This window comes from Trichosurus vulpecula, chromosome 6 (genome assembly GCF_011100635.1).
Source record: "Trichosurus vulpecula isolate mTriVul1 chromosome 6, mTriVul1.pri, whole genome shotgun sequence".
NCBI lineage: Eukaryota > Metazoa > Chordata > Mammalia > Diprotodontia > Phalangeridae > Trichosurus > Trichosurus vulpecula.
Genome location: NC_050578.1, coordinates 217,228,396 through 217,246,990, shown reverse-complemented (window position 1 = coordinate 217,246,990; position 18,595 = coordinate 217,228,396). Strand labels below are relative to the sequence as shown.

General features: G+C 39.8%; 1 protein-coding gene across 2 annotated transcripts in view; it reads right to left on the bottom strand.

Moving 5' to 3' along the window:
* Positions 1-3,483: 3,483 nt before the first annotated feature.
* The window catches only part of GAK (cyclin G associated kinase), a 131,359-nt gene continuing 116,247 nt past the window's right edge, over positions 3,484-18,595 (bottom strand). The window contains exons 26-29 of one of the 2 annotated variants that reach the window (XM_036765548.1): positions 17,805-18,029; positions 15,546-15,694; positions 6,861-7,037; positions 3,484-5,228 (exon numbers count right to left, since the gene is read on the bottom strand). In XM_036765548.1, the coding sequence (XP_036621443.1) occupies positions 5,127-5,228; positions 6,861-7,037; positions 15,546-15,694; positions 17,805-18,029 (653 nt within the window). In that variant the 3' untranslated portion in view covers positions 3,484-5,126. The remainder of the gene's footprint in view (positions 5,229-6,860; positions 7,038-15,545; positions 15,695-17,804; positions 18,030-18,595) is intronic. The other variant, XM_036765549.1, reaches the window with a different exon arrangement.

Sequence of the window (18,595 nt, the reverse complement as noted above, 5' to 3'; positions counted from 1 at the left end):
TGAGCTACCGTAAGCGAGAAGGAGGCTTACCTACGAACATTTCTGAGATTCGTAAACATTTACCCTTCAAATCCCAAACAAACATAAATGTGTGGAGACTGAGGTATTTGTGCTGAGCATGGAGTTCCCTTGGAAGAGGATCAAACTTTATGATTTGTCTCGTGCAAAATACACCAATTTTGACCTATGTTTCAAAAACAAATCTAGAGATAATGACAAAGGCACTGTTCGAAATACAACATTTTGTTGTTATTAATGGACATAACATCCTAATGTTTTCTGCAAACTTCTGTGGAAATCTGAATCAGCTTTCCCCATGCTTAGAATACAAAAACCAAAGCTCACGAAACAAGCCCTGAGGTCAGGAAACACCTTTAAAAAGGGACAGTCAAGGAAAACAGATCTAAAGAGGAAGGTGCGGTCAAGTCTGCCACCTGAAATTCAGACCAAACATTCCAGTAAGCAAATTCCTATTTCCAAGCTCTATAAACAGAGTGGTCAGAAACAGTGGGGCCCTTCCCTTACTAAGTGACCGGAGTGGGCTCCAGCCATCAATTCTGTCACCAACCAACTCACTCAGTGTGGCCTTGGACAAGTCACTTCCTCTTCAGGCCTCAGCTTCCCTAGCTCCCTGCTTAATCACATGGGTTGTTCTCAGAAGCACTTAATGGAAAGGCCTGATATCATTCAAGTAGTTATAAATGAGCTATACTAATCATTTTTACTATTCAGTTAACTCTTTAGCTTTTCACAGGGTAACATGTTCCAACAGGGCATGTTGAATCATTTTGAAAACTGAGAAAAATCAATGTCCTAAAATCCCAGTCCAACTAGTTAAGGTTTGTTGATCAGCTCACTCCATCAATCTGCTTGTGTGCCCAATGACACACATGGCTGCTGTGCAGAAGAGAGCCCCTCCTTTCTGAAATAGAGACATAAAGGAGGGTACAGCATAGACGACAGGAGTTTTCATAAATAGCTTCACCATGTTAATGCCAAATACTTTTCCTTCTTTGGTTGGACTACTCTGATACTAGCTGAAAAAAATCACTGGTCATTCTATGTGCTCTCCCTTTCCCAGTATCTGGCAGGGCTTTGAGAAATGCGTTGGTGACCCAATCTCAGCAACTCTGGAACCTTTCCCTAGAGATTCGGTGTCTGCAGCTACAGCCATGATCTACAAAGGCTACATATTTCTCCATGATTCAAAGTGTCTGTTGGGTCAATCTCCCTAATGCCCAGTAAATGAGTTCTCACTGTGAATTAAAGATAAAAGGTGGGAAAAGAAACAATCTCTAGATCTCCAGTAGCTCACAGTAGAGTTTCTCAGATTTCGAGTCCTTTTTCACCATATTACACATCTTTATTGTTAAGGAAACTTTCTGTTTCTTAAACTTTCCTTTGAGCTTTAATTCATTAATTCCCTAACACTTCCTCTTCATCTGTCTATAGACTGTCATTATCACCAGGGTACCCCCTCTGCCAGTTAGTGATCTTAACTGTGTATCTACTTCCTTTGAGACAAAAATTAGGTTTTTAAAGTCTTTCAGCCCCTGAAATAGGAATCATTTTGTTTCCTATTTTTTGACTTCCCTTGAATGTGTTTACTCTTCTGCTGTGAGAATAGGAAACAAGATTGGCTTCAGAATACTTCCTCTATCATTCCTCCCCCATCCAACAATGATTCGTTCTCTCTCTCTAACCTCCACTCCACCCCTATTTCTGTGATCACCCCAGTAGATAATTTTATTCTCTTATGTTTGAGGTAAATTATACAATCAACTGAACTCTGATACAGTGCTTATTTAAGGAAATGAAATTAAATCAAATCATCTGCCATGATTCTAGTTGGGCATTTCTGCCAACTTAGGAAAACAACATTCCCCTCATTCTTCATTTACTTTTTAAAAATTCAATTCATTGTTAAGTTTTTAACTACACTCAACAATGTTCAAAGAACCCACCCCCACCCTCACCCCCTGAAAAACCAGCTAAAGTCCACCATCCAGTGCCTTCCTGTAACTGAATCTGGCTTGTCTTCTTGTCTACCTTGAACATGCCAGTGTATATCACTGGGATGAGAAAAGACCCAATTTTCTAATGGATAATAACTGATGGCAATAGTACTTTTTATCCCAACTTTTTATACAAAGTCTCTGTTCGTCCCCCCATACCTATTTTCTAACAACCTCACCCCCTCCTTTCAAGTTCCTTCCCTATGTTGCCTTTTCCTGGCAGTCAAAGAGGGCTGTGTGCTGGGGTGGGGAGAGGACTGGATCCAGGTGACTTCACCTGGCACCATAGAGCTTCAGACATTTTGCCTCTTGCAGGCTCCATGAGGCACCTCCTGGCAGCAGCAACCTCCCTGAAGAGAAAGCCCCAGATTAGAGACTTCCCTGAGGTGGGTGGAGAAGGGACTAGATAGTTTTTTGCTGTGGTCCAGTAAAAAAAAAAAATACTCTTTACAGACTTAGATTAAATGCTGGTAAAGTGAGCAGAAACCACCTACCTGCCCACCTGGGGATGGCATTTAGGCACTAGGGCAGGAAGGCAAATTTCCCTGCCTTCCACTGCAATGTTATCCCAAGCACAGGGATCTACTGTGCAGGAAGAACTCTGCAACAGCACCAATGAATGATCACTGAATCATGACACCTACATGATTACAATATTATAAATTTCAGCCTACTTAGATGCATTCGTTCACTCACTATTTTTACCGTTAATTTTACTAAGACAACTTAATGTCCTTTTTTTTTTTTAAAAAAAGAGAAGGCTTCTATCTGCTTATTAACAATTCTCAGCTATTTCCCCAAAGTCCCCATGCTTTGAGGAAATAAATGCTAGCAGTTCAAAAGTCACTGGTAACATCTTGAACAGTTCAGCCTTCCTCCGGATCTGCATAGATAGAAAGCCCTCTCCCCCTCCTACAAGGACTCAGTGCAGCCTCCTTTTTGCTTTGTTCCCTTTACGTTCTTTTCACTTAGCACCTCTAGACAGACTCCAAATGGCCTACTCAAGTATTCCTACGTGCTGCTCATTGTATCTCAGCTCCCTTACTGAGTACAGTTCTTAGGGCTTGGTGCTGGCTTATTTCTCATTTATTCATGAGACTGCTCTTTCTCAATGAGAGAATGACACACTGCAGTCTCCCAAGACTTCATAACTAAATTTGGTCTAACTGTCCCTGAATACTACACTGGGGGCTCTTGTGGAGTTAAGAAAGGCCACATATAACTGGCAGAAAGAAATCTGACTAGTCCAGATAGGTTGCGTTCTATTCTCTAGTCTCAAAAACAGAGCCCTCCAGGAAGTCAAACCAGATTAGTATTCTGGGAAGTTGAAGCAATTGAAATGGACTTGTCAGACTGCCCCACCTGACCCACCCCGCCCCCATACCAATTAAATGTTTAACAAAGAATTCACATGAACTATATAGATTGAAAAATCAAGAATGTTTTCCTAACCATGCTTTTCTTCTCATGTTCCTGCTACTGGTAGTTAAGACAATCTAGGTAGAAACTACCTTATATATGCCATTTAACAGAAGGAAGTTAATGGTTTGCTTTTTTTTTCCAGTGTTTAATTCTAGAATCTCTCACCCCAGATACTGCCGTTAGCTACTGATGTAGCTAGAATTGGCACTAACAGCTCAGGCTGGATGAGCTAGGGAACTGCAAGGCTTTTCAGAGGAAATCATTTCAGTTCTATACGAAAAGGGTGACTATCCATTGTAAAAGATAGCTTTCCTCCTCTTCTCTCTTTTCTCCCCTTTTCTTCCTTTCTGCCTTGTTTTCCTCCCCTCCTCCTTTTTCAAAAAGAATGGAACACGTATGTAAAAGCCGTCAACCAAACTTAGTAGCAAACCAGATTGTAAGGAATTCTTTGTCACTGTTAAAAAGTACCCTCTTGTTACAAATCAGACATGAATCTGGTCCTTGTACTTAAGACAGTGAGAGTTACTTCTTGGGTCTAAGGTGTGTGTGTATACTCAAGGCCAACAGCCATCTGCTTGGGTATATATCATTGCTTATTAAGACATTCTGACAATAAAATGTATGATCAGTCAATACAGTCAAGAGCTGACCAGACATACAGTAAAAGAAAAGTAAATTTTTTCAACAATAAATTGCAAATGAGATCATATTTGCTGACTTCAGAACAGAAATAAGCATGGTAAACAACATTGTGCTCACATTTCAAGATCAAATTCAGAAATAAGTAGGACAATCTTCTTTTCTATCAGCATATTTATAAAACCAATGGAATGCACACTATTCCACTGGAGGGGGTACAGGGGGTAGAGAATCAGAAGTTACAGGTGCCATGAGCTGGGAAAAGAAACCCTGGCAATACAGTTTAATGTCCAAAAAATTCTTCATAAATAACACAAAAGTTTTTAACATGCAATCACTTATATTAAAAATGCCAGTGTTTTCTCCATGTGACATACAACCACTGTCCAGAGTCATGAAATGTGATTTGCAAACAACTTGGTTCCTTGCTTCCCACAACCAAGAATGCTGGCTTAGTGGCTGCCAATTCATTATAAGGAATGCAGGTTATCATCAGAAAACATTTTAATTATATACAAAAGTGATTATCAGGATGATTACACAAAATACAGCTGTAAATGTACACCTTCTATAGATTCAGGTAACAATGCTGTGCTTAGCAAATTCACTGTTTCTCATTGCACTAAAGAGCTTGGACTGAGGTGAGAGGCACTAAACATCAAACTCCAATCACAAACTAGGGAAACAGAACAGAAGCACAAGTCAGAGTTGTCTTCCTTTTGGGCAAAAAACCAACCAACATCGGTGGCTTTAGAATGAATGGCTCGCTCTTCTTACACCACTGCACCCCAAACGAGGACGTCATTAGATTTATGTGTTTCATAATCAAACCGAGTGGGAAAAAGGTTCGTTCTGGGCTATGATTGTGACAAGGCAAGATGCCTTTGCTGATTTACATTTTACAACAGACCCCATCTACAAGAGTAGAACTTCAAACTTGAGGATGAGCTCATGAAACTCTCAAATTTTAGGAACATTAAGTCCAACAAACAACACCTTCAGACGCCATTCTGCTGCCAATGCATTTTGAAAATCCCCAAAACTGAGGTTTTAAAAAAGGGATTTGGATCCCTGATTTTCAAACTCTGACCAGGCATCATTTAACTCCATGAAGATCATTTTGGCATACTGCTCATATGGCTGCCCGGCGGCCTGGGAAGAAAGAACAGACAGACATCAGAAACTGGCAGCTTCCTCTCCAGATCTCAAGCAAGTCTTACCTGGCCTTCCCCCTCTGTCACCCCCACCCCCAACTTCTACAGCACTAACCAGAGCCACGTGGCAAAAACTGAGAGTAGTCAATGTTGGCCAAGCACCTGGAGCCACTCACAAAATGCCCATAAAGCTGAGTAGGAATTGCAGACAGATGCTCCTCAGGACAAGCGGAGCTACAATTGGGTGGATCTGTACATCACAGAAGCTTCGCCGTCACTGAAAAAGCAGCTCTGAACACGCTGTTTTTTTACCTCTCTCCCAAATCTCAGCTGGTAAAAACACCCCATGTGATTTGTTCTTAAGGTGAATGGGATTTAACATTGGCAAAGCCTAACCCTGGCCTGGGATTGTTAAATTTCTCATCAGAAACAAGCATCAGGGTCAAATAGTTTCTTCAGGCACATCAATTCCTTCTCAATTCTTCAAGTTCAAAGGGCAAGTAGCAAGCTCAGCAGTGTAGTTCACTAACACCTGCCAATGTCAGCAGGTACCCCATAGCTGTGGGCTTCACATCTTCAGCTATAATCAGATGCAATTTTCTCATCTGATCCTCACAAACACCCTTGAAGGACAGTTTCTGAGACAGCATTCTGCCCTCAGCACTCTGTCCTTAATAAACTTTTAAGCTAATGATCAAGCCTTGGCTTCATGTAACTTCATAACCCTAGAGGAGCTACGCTGAGTAAAAGGTTTCCAATTTGCTCTGCAGTATCTCAGACCACAGGGAAGGCACTCTCTCCCCAGACACTGAAGCACCGGGGTCTTCTCCTGATTGTGATCTTGAATATACAGGATGAGATAAACAACAAAGACAAGGATAATGACTGAACAAATCAGTCCTGAACGTTATCTCAAAGCAAGGGGCAACAAAGAGAACCTTCATCATGTCCCCTTCTCCCCATCAGCCACCCCAGAGCCATCCATTTAACGAACGTGCACCCAACACCAATCACAACGGCAAGAAAGTACGTACGACTCTACATAAGCCATCGCTAGAAACACCCTCTTCCTCCCATTCACAGTGCTTCAGTAACAGTAATGGCATATCCATGAAGTATAGCAACTTTTACATTTAACCTCCTCCACTAGCGTATAACAATTTGCTTATAGATCACAGCACAGAACAGACTAAGACGTAAATCTTTCAGCTAAATGTTAATGCTACATAGTAACACTGCATTTGACATACTACAACATTTGATTATAAAATAGCCTTAGAAGAAAATGTGAGTTATTCAACAGAGCTCAAGGATCCATAATTAGATGTTTTAAAATATTTAAAAAATGTTTATGCTTTAATGTTGATAAAAATAAAAATTATTCAGCTTAGTGCCTGCAGTAAAAGCATCCACTCGGCTGAAAAGCTTTTCCAAGTCCTCATATCCTGACTTCATAATCCCTGCAGTTCAGAAACAAAAGAAGTAGGGGGGGGGGGGGGGAGGGAAAGAAGGAAAGAGAAGGAGGGAGAGGGAAAGAGATGGAGAGGCAGAGAAGGAGAAAGAGGGAGATTGAGGAAGGGGGAGGGGAGGGGAGAGAAGAAAATCCCACACGTACACTTGGACAGCTCACCTTGTCTGGATGAACCACCAGCACAGCTTTTCGATAGTATTTCTTCACCTGCTCAGGAGTCACCAGGTCTGCCATGCCAACTGGTTTCCACCTGCTTTCCCCCTCCCAAAGCACCATGTGCAGTGTGGAAATTAATGCTCTTATATTTCTCTCTTTTCCTTCAATCCAATCGAGAAGCTGAAAAGGTATGGGAAAGAAACTTAATCTGTATATCTGCACACGCTTAAAATTTTCAGTTCATTCACAAAATTCGTTATATAACTTTCAGGAATGCCTGGTGTGAAAACTCTTTCCACCAATGAGGATACACTCCCTCCTCTTTTGTAGCTTACAGTGTTACGTAAGCCCTCTATCCATAATGCCATGTGCTGCTTTGAAAATAAAACATTATGCCACAGGTGTAGACTGAGCAATTTTACTTTTGAATTAACTAAAATAAACAGGATTTAACACATTACAAATGTAAACAAGAGTTCTAGGACTGTTTCAATTCAAGCAATAATATTAAGGTTTTGTAAAAATAAAAATAATTTGAGATGTTTCTCAAATAGTAGAGAACCATATATTTATAAACAACAGATGCTGTAATTACTTATCTCTACATTAGAGCTAGTATTTTAAGAAATTATTAGACAACACTTGTTAACCTAGTCTGTTTATATTAAAATACACAGAAATTGAAAGTTTTCACTTATTCTAACTGACCTCCAGGAAGTAATTAGCCCTAAATTAGTGAGATTTTGATATTCCTTGAAGACAAGAACTAGCCCCATTCAAAATTACAGCTTCTGATTACATGAGTTCAGTTAAATTACAAAATGGAGCTAACAAAGACCTGTAACATCATCTAGTTCACACACACAACCCTTTTTATTAGCCAAGGTCATATAAACAGGTAGTAACAAGACTAGAATCCAGGTCTCAATTTCCACTAACAGAAAAGGTTGCTGCACCAAATACTGATCTTAGTTGGGAACTGGTCCTGAAAACAGGTATAGATTATAATAAATAATCTTTTACCAGGGCTCAAAAACTCTGCCTAAATAAACTAGCCTGTTGGTTACCAGAAGTAGCCTCTGCTCCTTTCTTCTAAACTCTTATGACTCTGTTCTGCTGACCTTTGCCCTGAATCACAAAATGAGATACTTAAGTTTGGAGGGACCTAGGAGTTCATATAGCCTAATGACTATTTTAAAAAACCATGATTTGGCTTTGGTTTATCACCAAGAGGAATCCATTCAGTGCTATTAGGGTACAGCCAGTGATGGGACATGTATGAATATCCACCATCTTGACAAAGTAGCCCATTCTACTTCTGGGCAGCTCTAACTATTGAGGAAGTTGTTCTGCATGCTGATCCAGATAAACCTGCTTCTCTCTACAATTTCCACCCATTATAGTTCTAGTTCTCCAATCCAGGACCAAATACAGAAAACTTAAATACTCTTCTACACGGCAACTCATTAAACAGTGAAAGACAGCTAGCTAGCATGTTTTCCCCCCTAAATCTTTTTTCCTCCAGGAGAAATAAACATTCTCAGTTTATTCAACATAATCTGCGTATGACACGGTTTCAAACATTTTCACTATCTGGGTTATCCTCTGGATACACTTCGGTTTTTTAGTGATCTTCTTAAAATATGGAATCCCAAACTGGAGATAATACTCTAGATGGAGTCTGAGAAACCCAGAGGTCAACAGGACTATTACATTTCTTACTCTGGACACCATACTTGTATTAATGCAGCCTAATGTCATATCATTATTAGTGACTGTGATCAAACTGAGCTTGCAATCTACTAAAAATGTCCAGGTTTTTCTTCATATGAACAATTACCTAGCCATACTTCTTCCATTTCTGTATTTATGCAGCTGACTTTCGTTTTAGAATTTTTTTTTTTGCTGTGAAATTAAACACCAAATAAAGCGTTTTCCATAAACAGAGTGGAAAAGATTTTATATGACACTGTCAATCTCTCATTATGTAAAAGCTTGTTTTCTTTTAAAGCATATAATAAATTCAACATATAACTTTCAAAGCTTCCTTGCTTGTCTGTAATTCCTTTTGGCCTTCTGTTCTCTTCTGTGAATTAAAAAAATGCTTCAATGACCCCTTTTTCTTTTGGCAACTCTATTCTCAGTCCCTGAAAGGGAGAGAGGGAGGGAGGGAGGATCTTTGTAACAAATAATCAAACAAAGGATTTTATCTGCACCTATCACATTTCATCTTATTTTGACCCATCTTACTAAAGTCTGATTCCTTCATCCAACTAATATTAGCTAACCCTCCTAACCTCATGCTCTACTGAGAAAACAGACCATCCAACATGAACTCCCTCTTCTTTTTTAGTCTACTCCTTTTCATCACTCTCTTTTCCTATTCCTATTGCTTGCCCTCCCATCTCTTCCACGAATTTGCCCTTCTAATCATCTTCCCTCCACATCCTTCCACTCCCTCCCTCCACCTTATGCCCACTAATCTTCAATCTCTCCATATCCACCCATGCCTTCCCTGCAACCTATAAACATCCTAGGCCTCCCCAATCATTAAAAATCTTTCCTTTGTCTCCTTTTCATAAAATATCTTTTATATTCTGGCCCTCTTTAGATCACACTAGATAAAGCATTTATTAAACACTTACTAACAAATTTAAGTAAAAGTAAATATAGTCGCTGCCTTCAAGGAGCTTCCATTCTAATGAGGGTAGAATCAGGTAAGAAGTGAGCATAGCTGGCTGGCCTGGGCACTTCCTCAAATGGAGGTTCCAGGAAGGAACTCACCAATCAGAAGAGGGGTCTGTTGGGGTAGAGGCATCTCCAGAGAAATGAGGTGGAGGTAGAAAAGTCCAGAGTCAAGATTAGAGCTAAGAAGGAATCATGGTTTGCCCAGGTACTTCTTGCCATGGAGACTCTTTTCACAACCAAACTCCAAGTGCTTTTGGTCTCCTTTGCTGGATTCTTATCTATGTCCTACCCTCTAACCACAGGTTATCTCCACAGCTGTTTGGGTCTTCTCTCTTTATATTCTTGGTGACTGCATTAGCTTGTTGGCTTCAACTGACATCTCTATGCAGATAATTTTATATACTAGACCTAGTCTCTCTTCTAAAGTTATCTCAAACTCAACATAATCCAAAGCCACTGTCTGCTTTCATAAAGCAACCCTTACTCAAAACATCAATTTTTGTGTTCTGCGGAAACCACAAACCTTTCTAAGTCACCAACTCTTTGGTCCCAACTCTCGTCAATTCTGCCATTGCATGTTTCATATCTTGTTCCCTTCCCTTCACTCACATGGCCACCACCCTAATTTAGGCCTTCTTCAGCTTTCTCCTGGGCTACTGCAATAGGTTCCTAACTGGACTCACCAGTACCTTGTCACTCCCTTCTCCAATTTTGCCAAAACAATCATGATGTACAAATCTGACTATATCATACCCCTGCTCAAAAGCACAGAGAGGTTAGGTGACTTGCCTAGGGTCACACAGTAAGTGACTGTGGCAGAATTTGAACCCAGGTCTTCCTGACCCCAAGTTTAATATATCACCTATATCACCATACCCCATTGCCTCCAAAGCTATTCCTTCTGGTGCAGTAGATAAGAGTACTGGATCTGGAGTCAGGAAAACCGGAGCTCAAATCCACCCTCAGACCCTTACTAGCTGTGTGTCACAGAGCAGGGCACTTGTCTGCCTCAGTTTCCTCATCTATAAGATGAGGATAGTAACAGCACCTGCCTCTCCAGGTTGTTGTGAAGATAAAATGAGGATGTATGATTAGTGATGACAGTGCCCAGCACACAGGAGGCCATTCCCTCCCTCTCTGTGGTCCCTATCCCTGTGCTTACCTGAATATTCTCCTAATGAATTGCTCTGATCATTTCACCCCTTTTTTTTCCAATATTTCTAGAAACACTCCATTGTCTACCAAATAAGTCACATGCCACAGCAATGCAGGGGTCTACTATCTAGGTCCAGCTTACTGTTCCCGTGCTATCTTCTCCTTCATTTAGCCAAACCAGAAGTTCTGCCCTCAACGGGCTCCCATTCTCCAGCTCCCCAGCTCTACCTAAGAAGGTTCCCACCACATTCTTCCTCCAAAGCCCAACTCCAATGCCATCTTTCTTCCCTGAAGCTTTTTCTTAATTCAACTCTAAGCTAAAAGTGCCCCCTTGCTCCTCAAATTTCTCCTAGCACTCTATCTGGACCCCTCTTTTACACTTATCCCACTCTCCTCGGTACCATAGTTATTTATGTACATATCTCTTTTCCTTCATTACATTGTGAGCTCCATGAGAGCAGGGTCTGTGTCATATCTGTCTGCATCTTCAGGGTCTTGCAAATAGTAGACATTCGATAAGTATTTCTGAAATGAAAGTTAGTGGTCTAAGGATTTCTGTACGCCCTTTTTGTCAGTCTCTTCTTTTCAGTGCTCTCATCCCGTCTCTTAGCCCCAGAACAGGAATCATTGCTGCTTCCTCTGCCCCTTCATTCCCCTCAAAGGAGAATATTCTCTTCACCAAGCAAAACTTGTTTTTCTTTCCTATTGCCTTTGCAATCTGTCTATCTCCAGACCATGAATGATAACACATTCTTTTAGCCAGATAAATTCCTATCAATGTGCTACCCATCTCAAAGAACAGAACGCCTTAAGTCACTTAAAATGAACTCTGTTTGAAGAAAGGTCTTAGGGATGGCCGGAGATTGCCTTTTCCTCTTAACTATACAACTGAACTGCAAACCATGAAGCCCTGGGCAGTCCTCAGATATTCTCCCAGTGTTTTGTTTGATACAATTAACCCTGTCCTTCTCTTATGCAAGAACACAACTTTGAAGAAAAACATTTTTCTCAGGAAGCCTCCTCTTCCAGGTAGCAAGTGGGTTTTACATGCATCCTTAGGTAATAACCCTGCAGCAGGTACCAAAGCGTCTTTTCCCACTCGCCCTAGTGCTCTGAAACCCCTATCTGATCCATAGAGCCATGAGTGAAAGGCAGAAAATCTAGGCAATTTCAAAGAATGCAGAGTGTACTATAGAATGCTCTCCCTGGGAAAGTGGCAGACTTATATTTCTTAGCATTCAACAGCTGCCCTTTTTCACAACTATCCACTAGCTTTTCCACACCCTCTTCTGGCCCCAAAGGCTCAACACACAATGCATTTCCTACAGAAAAGGGCTTTTTTTTTCTTTTGAAAGCAAAATCTATATATTCAAATATGACAGAAACTAGCAACTTTATCTTCAGCTCTGAAGTTTGGTATTTTATAGGAAGGTATATATAAAAAATACAGATATCTTAAAATTGTTAAGGAATTTAATTTTAAGAAATGGAGTTGTGTATTGAGTATTCTTATTCTCCAAAAGAAATCTTTAAAAAAAATTTTACCAAACATCTATGTCAAAGTGCAACTTTATGCGTCCCACCTGTGTTTACTTCAGGCGTGGAAATTGACATAAATGCTTTAACTGTGGTGGACACAGGTGGGCCGCAGGGGGCCGCACAGCCCATGTTTTGGACAGCCCTGATCTAAGTAATATAAGTTAAGTCTGAAGTAATTTGGAGACCTAAAATCATTTTCTATCACAGGTAATAGAGTAATAATCCATTACTGATAGTCCTACTTTATTTGCTGGATCAGTTTTTCTCCTCCTGTCCCTTAAGTATGGGTGCTTCCCTTGAGAGCCTGTCTTTAACCTTCTCTTCTCTCCCTATACTTTCCTCACTCCCAAGTTGGTGAGTTTTCCAGTGGTTTCAACAGAATTAATTCAGTGGAAGTTAAAGGGCCTGAGTGCCTGTGTGACCATGCGCAGGTCACTTACCCTCTCTGTGCCTCAGTTTCCTCACCTGTAAAATGAAAGAGTTGAGCTAGATGGCCTCTAATGTATCTTCCAGTCCTAAATCTTTTAAAACTCTGATCACTTCTATCAGATGACTGCCAAATCTAGACCTCCCAGACCTCCTTGTCCCAATCTTTCTCCTATTCTCTAGTCTCACAATTGTAACTGCCTGCTATTTGTCTTCACCTGAATGCTACCTAACTGTACCTTACACTTAACATAAGTAAGTAAGTAATATAAATATCATCTTTTCCCTAAGATTTGACTAATTACCCTATTTGTGGTAATGGTGACACTACCATCCCAGTAACTCAGGCCTAAACCCTAAGAGCCAATTTGACTTCTCCTTCCTTTGCCCTCTGCTTCCAACTATCAGCCAAGTCCTATAAATTCTCTCTTGTTACAAGTTCCCACATCTATCATTTCCTTTCTTTTCACACTTTCAACACCCAAGGTCAGGCCTATTGCTTCTTGCCTGGACTGCTACTATAGTACCCTCCTAACTTTCTCTAGGCTCTCATCTCTCCAAACAACCTTCACACAATTACTGAGTATTACCAAATTGCCACGTTAACACAATTACTAAAATAACCTTCCTGATAAAATTCAAATGAGATGTGTAAAGCACTTTGTCAATTCTATGTATTATATATGTATGTATACATATATACATGTGTATTAGCTAACAGCTTTTATTATTTATGATAACTTAGTGTACAATTTGACCATTTTATTTCCCTACTCAAAAAAAGGATAAAACACAAACTCTCTAACCTACCAATTCAATGACCTCCACGGCCGGGCTCCACCTACATCAACAGGCTTATTTTGTTCCCATTTCCCTTCGTGTACTTCCCATCGAACTATATTATTAGCTGTTCCCTGCTCCCTTCAGTTCAGTCCATCTTTCAAGATATGGGGCAGGCTCCATCCAGATCATCATCTGAAATCTCCTTCCTCTAAAGTACAAGTCCCAGTCCCTTAATAAAGCTTTCCTGGAGCCAACCTTGTTGAAATTGATAGCTCTCACCTCACATTTTTCATAGTACCACCTGGTTCTCTCCTTTGCATTTATTATATTCTACCTCTATGTATACATGGTATGTCCTCCTCCCATTAAAATACAAGTTTCTGGAAAGCAGGTGTTATCGTTTTTATCTCTGTATCATCACAGTCCAACACAGCCTAATTCATTTCGAAGGTGCTTAATGTTTACTGAATTGTGGCAGCAAGAGATTCCACAGGCAGAACACCAGACTTGGAGCCAGGAAGACCTGAGTCTGATTCTGGGCTCAAAGACTAGTGGTGGGATCTTGCTCATGTCACAACTTCTTTCCATCTCAGTTTTCTCTTCTATAAATGGGGATAATAAAAGCCTCTACTTCATAGGGTTATTGTAAGGGTTAAACGATATAATAACTGTGTAAACCATTTCGTTAACCTTAAAAGGCCAAATAAATGTTAGCTATTATTTGTAATAAATTCAGAGTAAGAAAATATATTTCTCTACATAGTCACTGAAAATTATAAGTTATAAGAAACTTTGGTGGGACTCTAGCCCCATTTCTCATTTGATGTAGCAATCCTCTTTAGAATATCCTTGACAAAAAAAGAAAATCAAGGAAAAATGGTGTCTCTTCCTATTTGGCAGATACTTCCTGACAAGGCAACCCTTTCTATTGTGAGACTGCTCAAACTGCTAGAAATTTCTTTCATGGATTAGGCTGAAACTTGCTTCCCTGTATAACTTCAACCCATTAGTGGTCATTCTTTCCTCTAGAGCTACAAAGAAGAGTTGGCTCTCTTTCTCTCTCCTATGGGTGAAGATAACTGCTCCAGCTTACCAGAGGGTAGGCTCTTTCCTGTAAGGGCACAGATGGTCGGTTTTTCATCTTTATATGAGCATCACCAGGCACAAGGCCTTCAATCACACGAGGCAGTTAGTAACTGTTGGCTGAATTGAATTTTCCCCTTATTCTTGTCTTCTCATGACTAAACATTCCCATCACCCTCAATTGTACCTAAATGATAATTTCATGTCCCCTCACCACACCAATTTGTCAGTCTCCTCCCGTAAGTCTCCAAACACTGCCTGACCGATGCAGAAGACAGCAGGGCTATCAGTGCCTTCATTACAGGCACTATGCTTCCATTCCCGAGGCCTAAATCAGTTATAGGATGTTTCAGCATCCCCTATCATGCTGTTGGCATGTATTAAGCTCCAACTAAAAGGCCTAACAGGGTCTCGTCCATCCAGTCCCAGTTCAAATGACTATTTATAACTCTCTATTCTAAACTATCACCCACCAAAAAAGGAAAAAAAAAAAACACCATCAAGAAATTTAAATGTGAGGCTTCACATTTTTTCCTGCTAAGCTTCATCACTTCTGCCTGCCAAAATCTTTTAAAATCTTGAGCCTGTTTTCCAGCCATCTTAGCATCAAATTAACTACAGACCTGATACCCATTAATCTAGGCCATTTCCACACCACAGCTAAAATAAGTACATTCAATTCTGTATCACCAAGCAAAACCACTATGACCGAGTTCTTCCTAGAAGATGGAACGCTGGGTGGTGATCATTGCCTACGTACTACCCCCATGGAGCATTGTACTATCTTGGCCTCTGCAGGGTCACGCCTAAGAAAAGCGTCATCTTTACCTCTTATGACATATGACTACATTCGATAAGCCATCCTGGCTTACTACCCATAAATAAAATCCTTTAAAAGCAACCTTGTCACACGTCTAGCATATTGGCACCATTGTAATAAAAAACATCAAATACTTCTGAATGCCATGCCCCTCCCCTTCTTGTGAAGCCATGAATGGATTTAAATGGCCAAACCTTTAGCTTGAGAGGATCCATATCTTTGGACATCTCTTGCTTCCTCATCTCAGCAATTGTCTTTGGTCCTTTTTTATCAGATTTGGATGAAAATCCTTGATTGGGTAAAAGATCTTCAAAATCATTTTCTGAAACTTTTGGCTTTTGAGCTAAGACACAAGACAACAAAAAAAAATTTATTTTAAGTTGATCATATGTAACCCTTCTTAAAACTATATTCTCTCCAATATGAAAGATTACCTTTTTTCAAAGAAACACATTACAAAAAGCAGCACATATGAGAGAGTGGAAAGGGGTGAAGGGAGACATGAGAAGGGAGGAAAGGAGGGAAAGAGGAAAAAGAGCTCAATGCAGTTATTTCTTAAACTCTGGGACAGTCAGCTATCTTCTAAAGAGTTTGGATACAAAAAGAAAATCATACTTGTTTCTGAAAAACAGGGTCTTTAAGTAGAATGGAAAACTGGCTTACTCTGGTAAGGTGATACACAGACATATATTTATACTGATGAATCGTGACCCTGAACAATACACTTGCTGTTCGTTGTTCAGTAGTTCAGTTCTGTCTGGCTCTACATGACCCTGTGGACTTTTGGCAAAGATACTAGAGTGGTTAGCCATTTCCTTTCCACTGTATACCCATTCTACATATGAAGAACTGAGGTAAATAGCAGTTAAAGTTACTTGCCCAGGGTCACACAGCTAATACATGTATGAGGCCGGATTTTAATTCTCCTGACTTCAGGAGTATCTACTGCACAACCTAGATGCCCCTGAGCAAGACCCTAATAAGACATATAATTCTAACAAGGGGACCAACAGATAATCTAGTTTTCTCCAGTTGGTATGGTATAGACTTATCAAAAGTGTATGTAAAAAAAGAAAGAAAGAAAATGAACCAAAATCTACTTCTGAACTCAGGGGGAAAAAAAAACCACATCATGACAGGTTAAGATATTTGGGCCAAATCAAATAATACGAAATATAATGGGGATAAATGTAAAAACTTATCCTTGGGTTCAAACAATCAATTTCATAAGTGCAAAACAGGGACCATACAATGGTTACATATGCCCCATGTTTGCTATAATGTATTATGCTATATATTATACGATCTGATATATGGTGTGTTTATGCATTGTGTTATATGGTATGTTGTTTATGCATTGTGTTATGTCTATTGTATGTTATGTATTATACTTCATATCTTAGATATTATACATGATATTTGCATTAGGATAATATTATGTTATGCTCCTTTATGCCATTAGCTAACATGTCTCATGCTGGGTGTTATTTGTTACGCACTATAGTTTGCCTCATTATATGTGGTATCTTATATGATTGAATTCAAAAGTGTATATGACCACTAGTTATATACTAGTATGCTATATAGTCTAATATAATGAGCACACTTTCCTGCATCAATTTTGGTTTCTTTTTCAATATGGCTAAATAATTCCCTTTGGGAAGTAGCATTATTCAACAATATTCATACAGAAAGCTCATTATATGCCATTTAATCAATTTAACATGTTAACTCTGTTCAGGTTGTTCTGTCCCCCACCCACCATCAATTCAATAATGTTTTCCAGCTCGATGATCCTCTGGGACTAACAGAATAAAAAACCTGACACTTCTATACGGCTTATTCAAAACCCCTACCTGTTGCTCCAGGTAATGAGAATACTTATCTGTTTCTCAAGATGAGAGAGAATATAAGGATACAAGACTAATTATAGTATTTAGGCTTTTTCTTATCTCTCAACCCTCCAGATTTAACAATGAACCCAAAGGATTTTCCTTCTGTCCACAATGCACCAACACTACACATCTATCATTTGCCATCTAAGATACAGCCAAGTGAAAAAAAGTGGCACCTGAGTAGGGAAGTGCTGCAGGCCATTTACCTTGAGTCTCCCAAATCTACAGTTCAGCTTAGATTTTATTGGTGTGTTGGTGTATTGCAAAAAAAAGGACAATTTAGGCAACTGTAGCTCCCAAATCAACACAGTAGTTCAGTAACTCCAGGCTGAATTCTGGTTTCCTAAGACAAAGTTCTAAGAGTATCTCCCTTACCCTAACTGAAAAAGCAGTACCCCCCAATAACTTTTGATTGAAAATAGTTCCCTATAGCTAATTTGGATTTGTTTCTCCCCTAAATTCCCACCTAAGTTCATCAAAACGGAGGCCAAATCATTGAAAACTAATACCTGCTTCATATTTAACTAGTTTTCTAGTTAAATAGTTTCATATACTTACCAAAACTGGGAGCTCTAATGCCCCTCTCTTCTCGTCCTCCAATAACACTGAAGTTCACAGAATAATTAGGTTTTGTCTGTGGGCTGGATTTGGTTTGTTGTGATTTTGCCTGGGGAGGCCATGATGGACCATAATTTGGGGGCCTTGTCTGCCATGGGCTCCCACCTTTTGAAGACTGAGCTGCTTTTGAAGCAAATCCACCAGGAGAAAATCCACAAGAAGAACCTGAAAGAAACGGAAGTTTTCATAGAAATATGTCACCTTCAAAAACTACTGAAAACACTACTCCCGACATTATTGTTTTTAAAACCATTGAAAACAATGGCAAAGCAATGGGAGGCTTAGAGAAAAACATTTTCAGAGTGAAAATCAATACCTTAGCTTTCAATTATTCAAAATATTCAGAGACATCAGCAGTCTCCATTCCTCCTCCAATTAGTCTTTTAAAGAACTCCTAACAGTTGGAAAATAACAAGGATACTTTGAATTTTCAAGGTTACAACACTAAATACAAGCCATCTGATACAACTGATGCTAAAATGTTCACAAAATGCTTTGATAGTTTCTAAGGTCCATCCTCCCAACCTGTAACAAAGGTTAAACCAAGGACAAATGACACTGTAAAACATCAGCTCATGTTGATAGATAAGTCACAACTCTACTTGCCCACTAAATTCAAGGGGCTCATATCTCCCCCAACCTCCCATGATAACGAAAGCAGAATAAATCAAGCTCCCTTCCCTCCTCCTCCCCCCCAATTCTTTGCTCTCTGCGAATTTTACTGGCCTTAG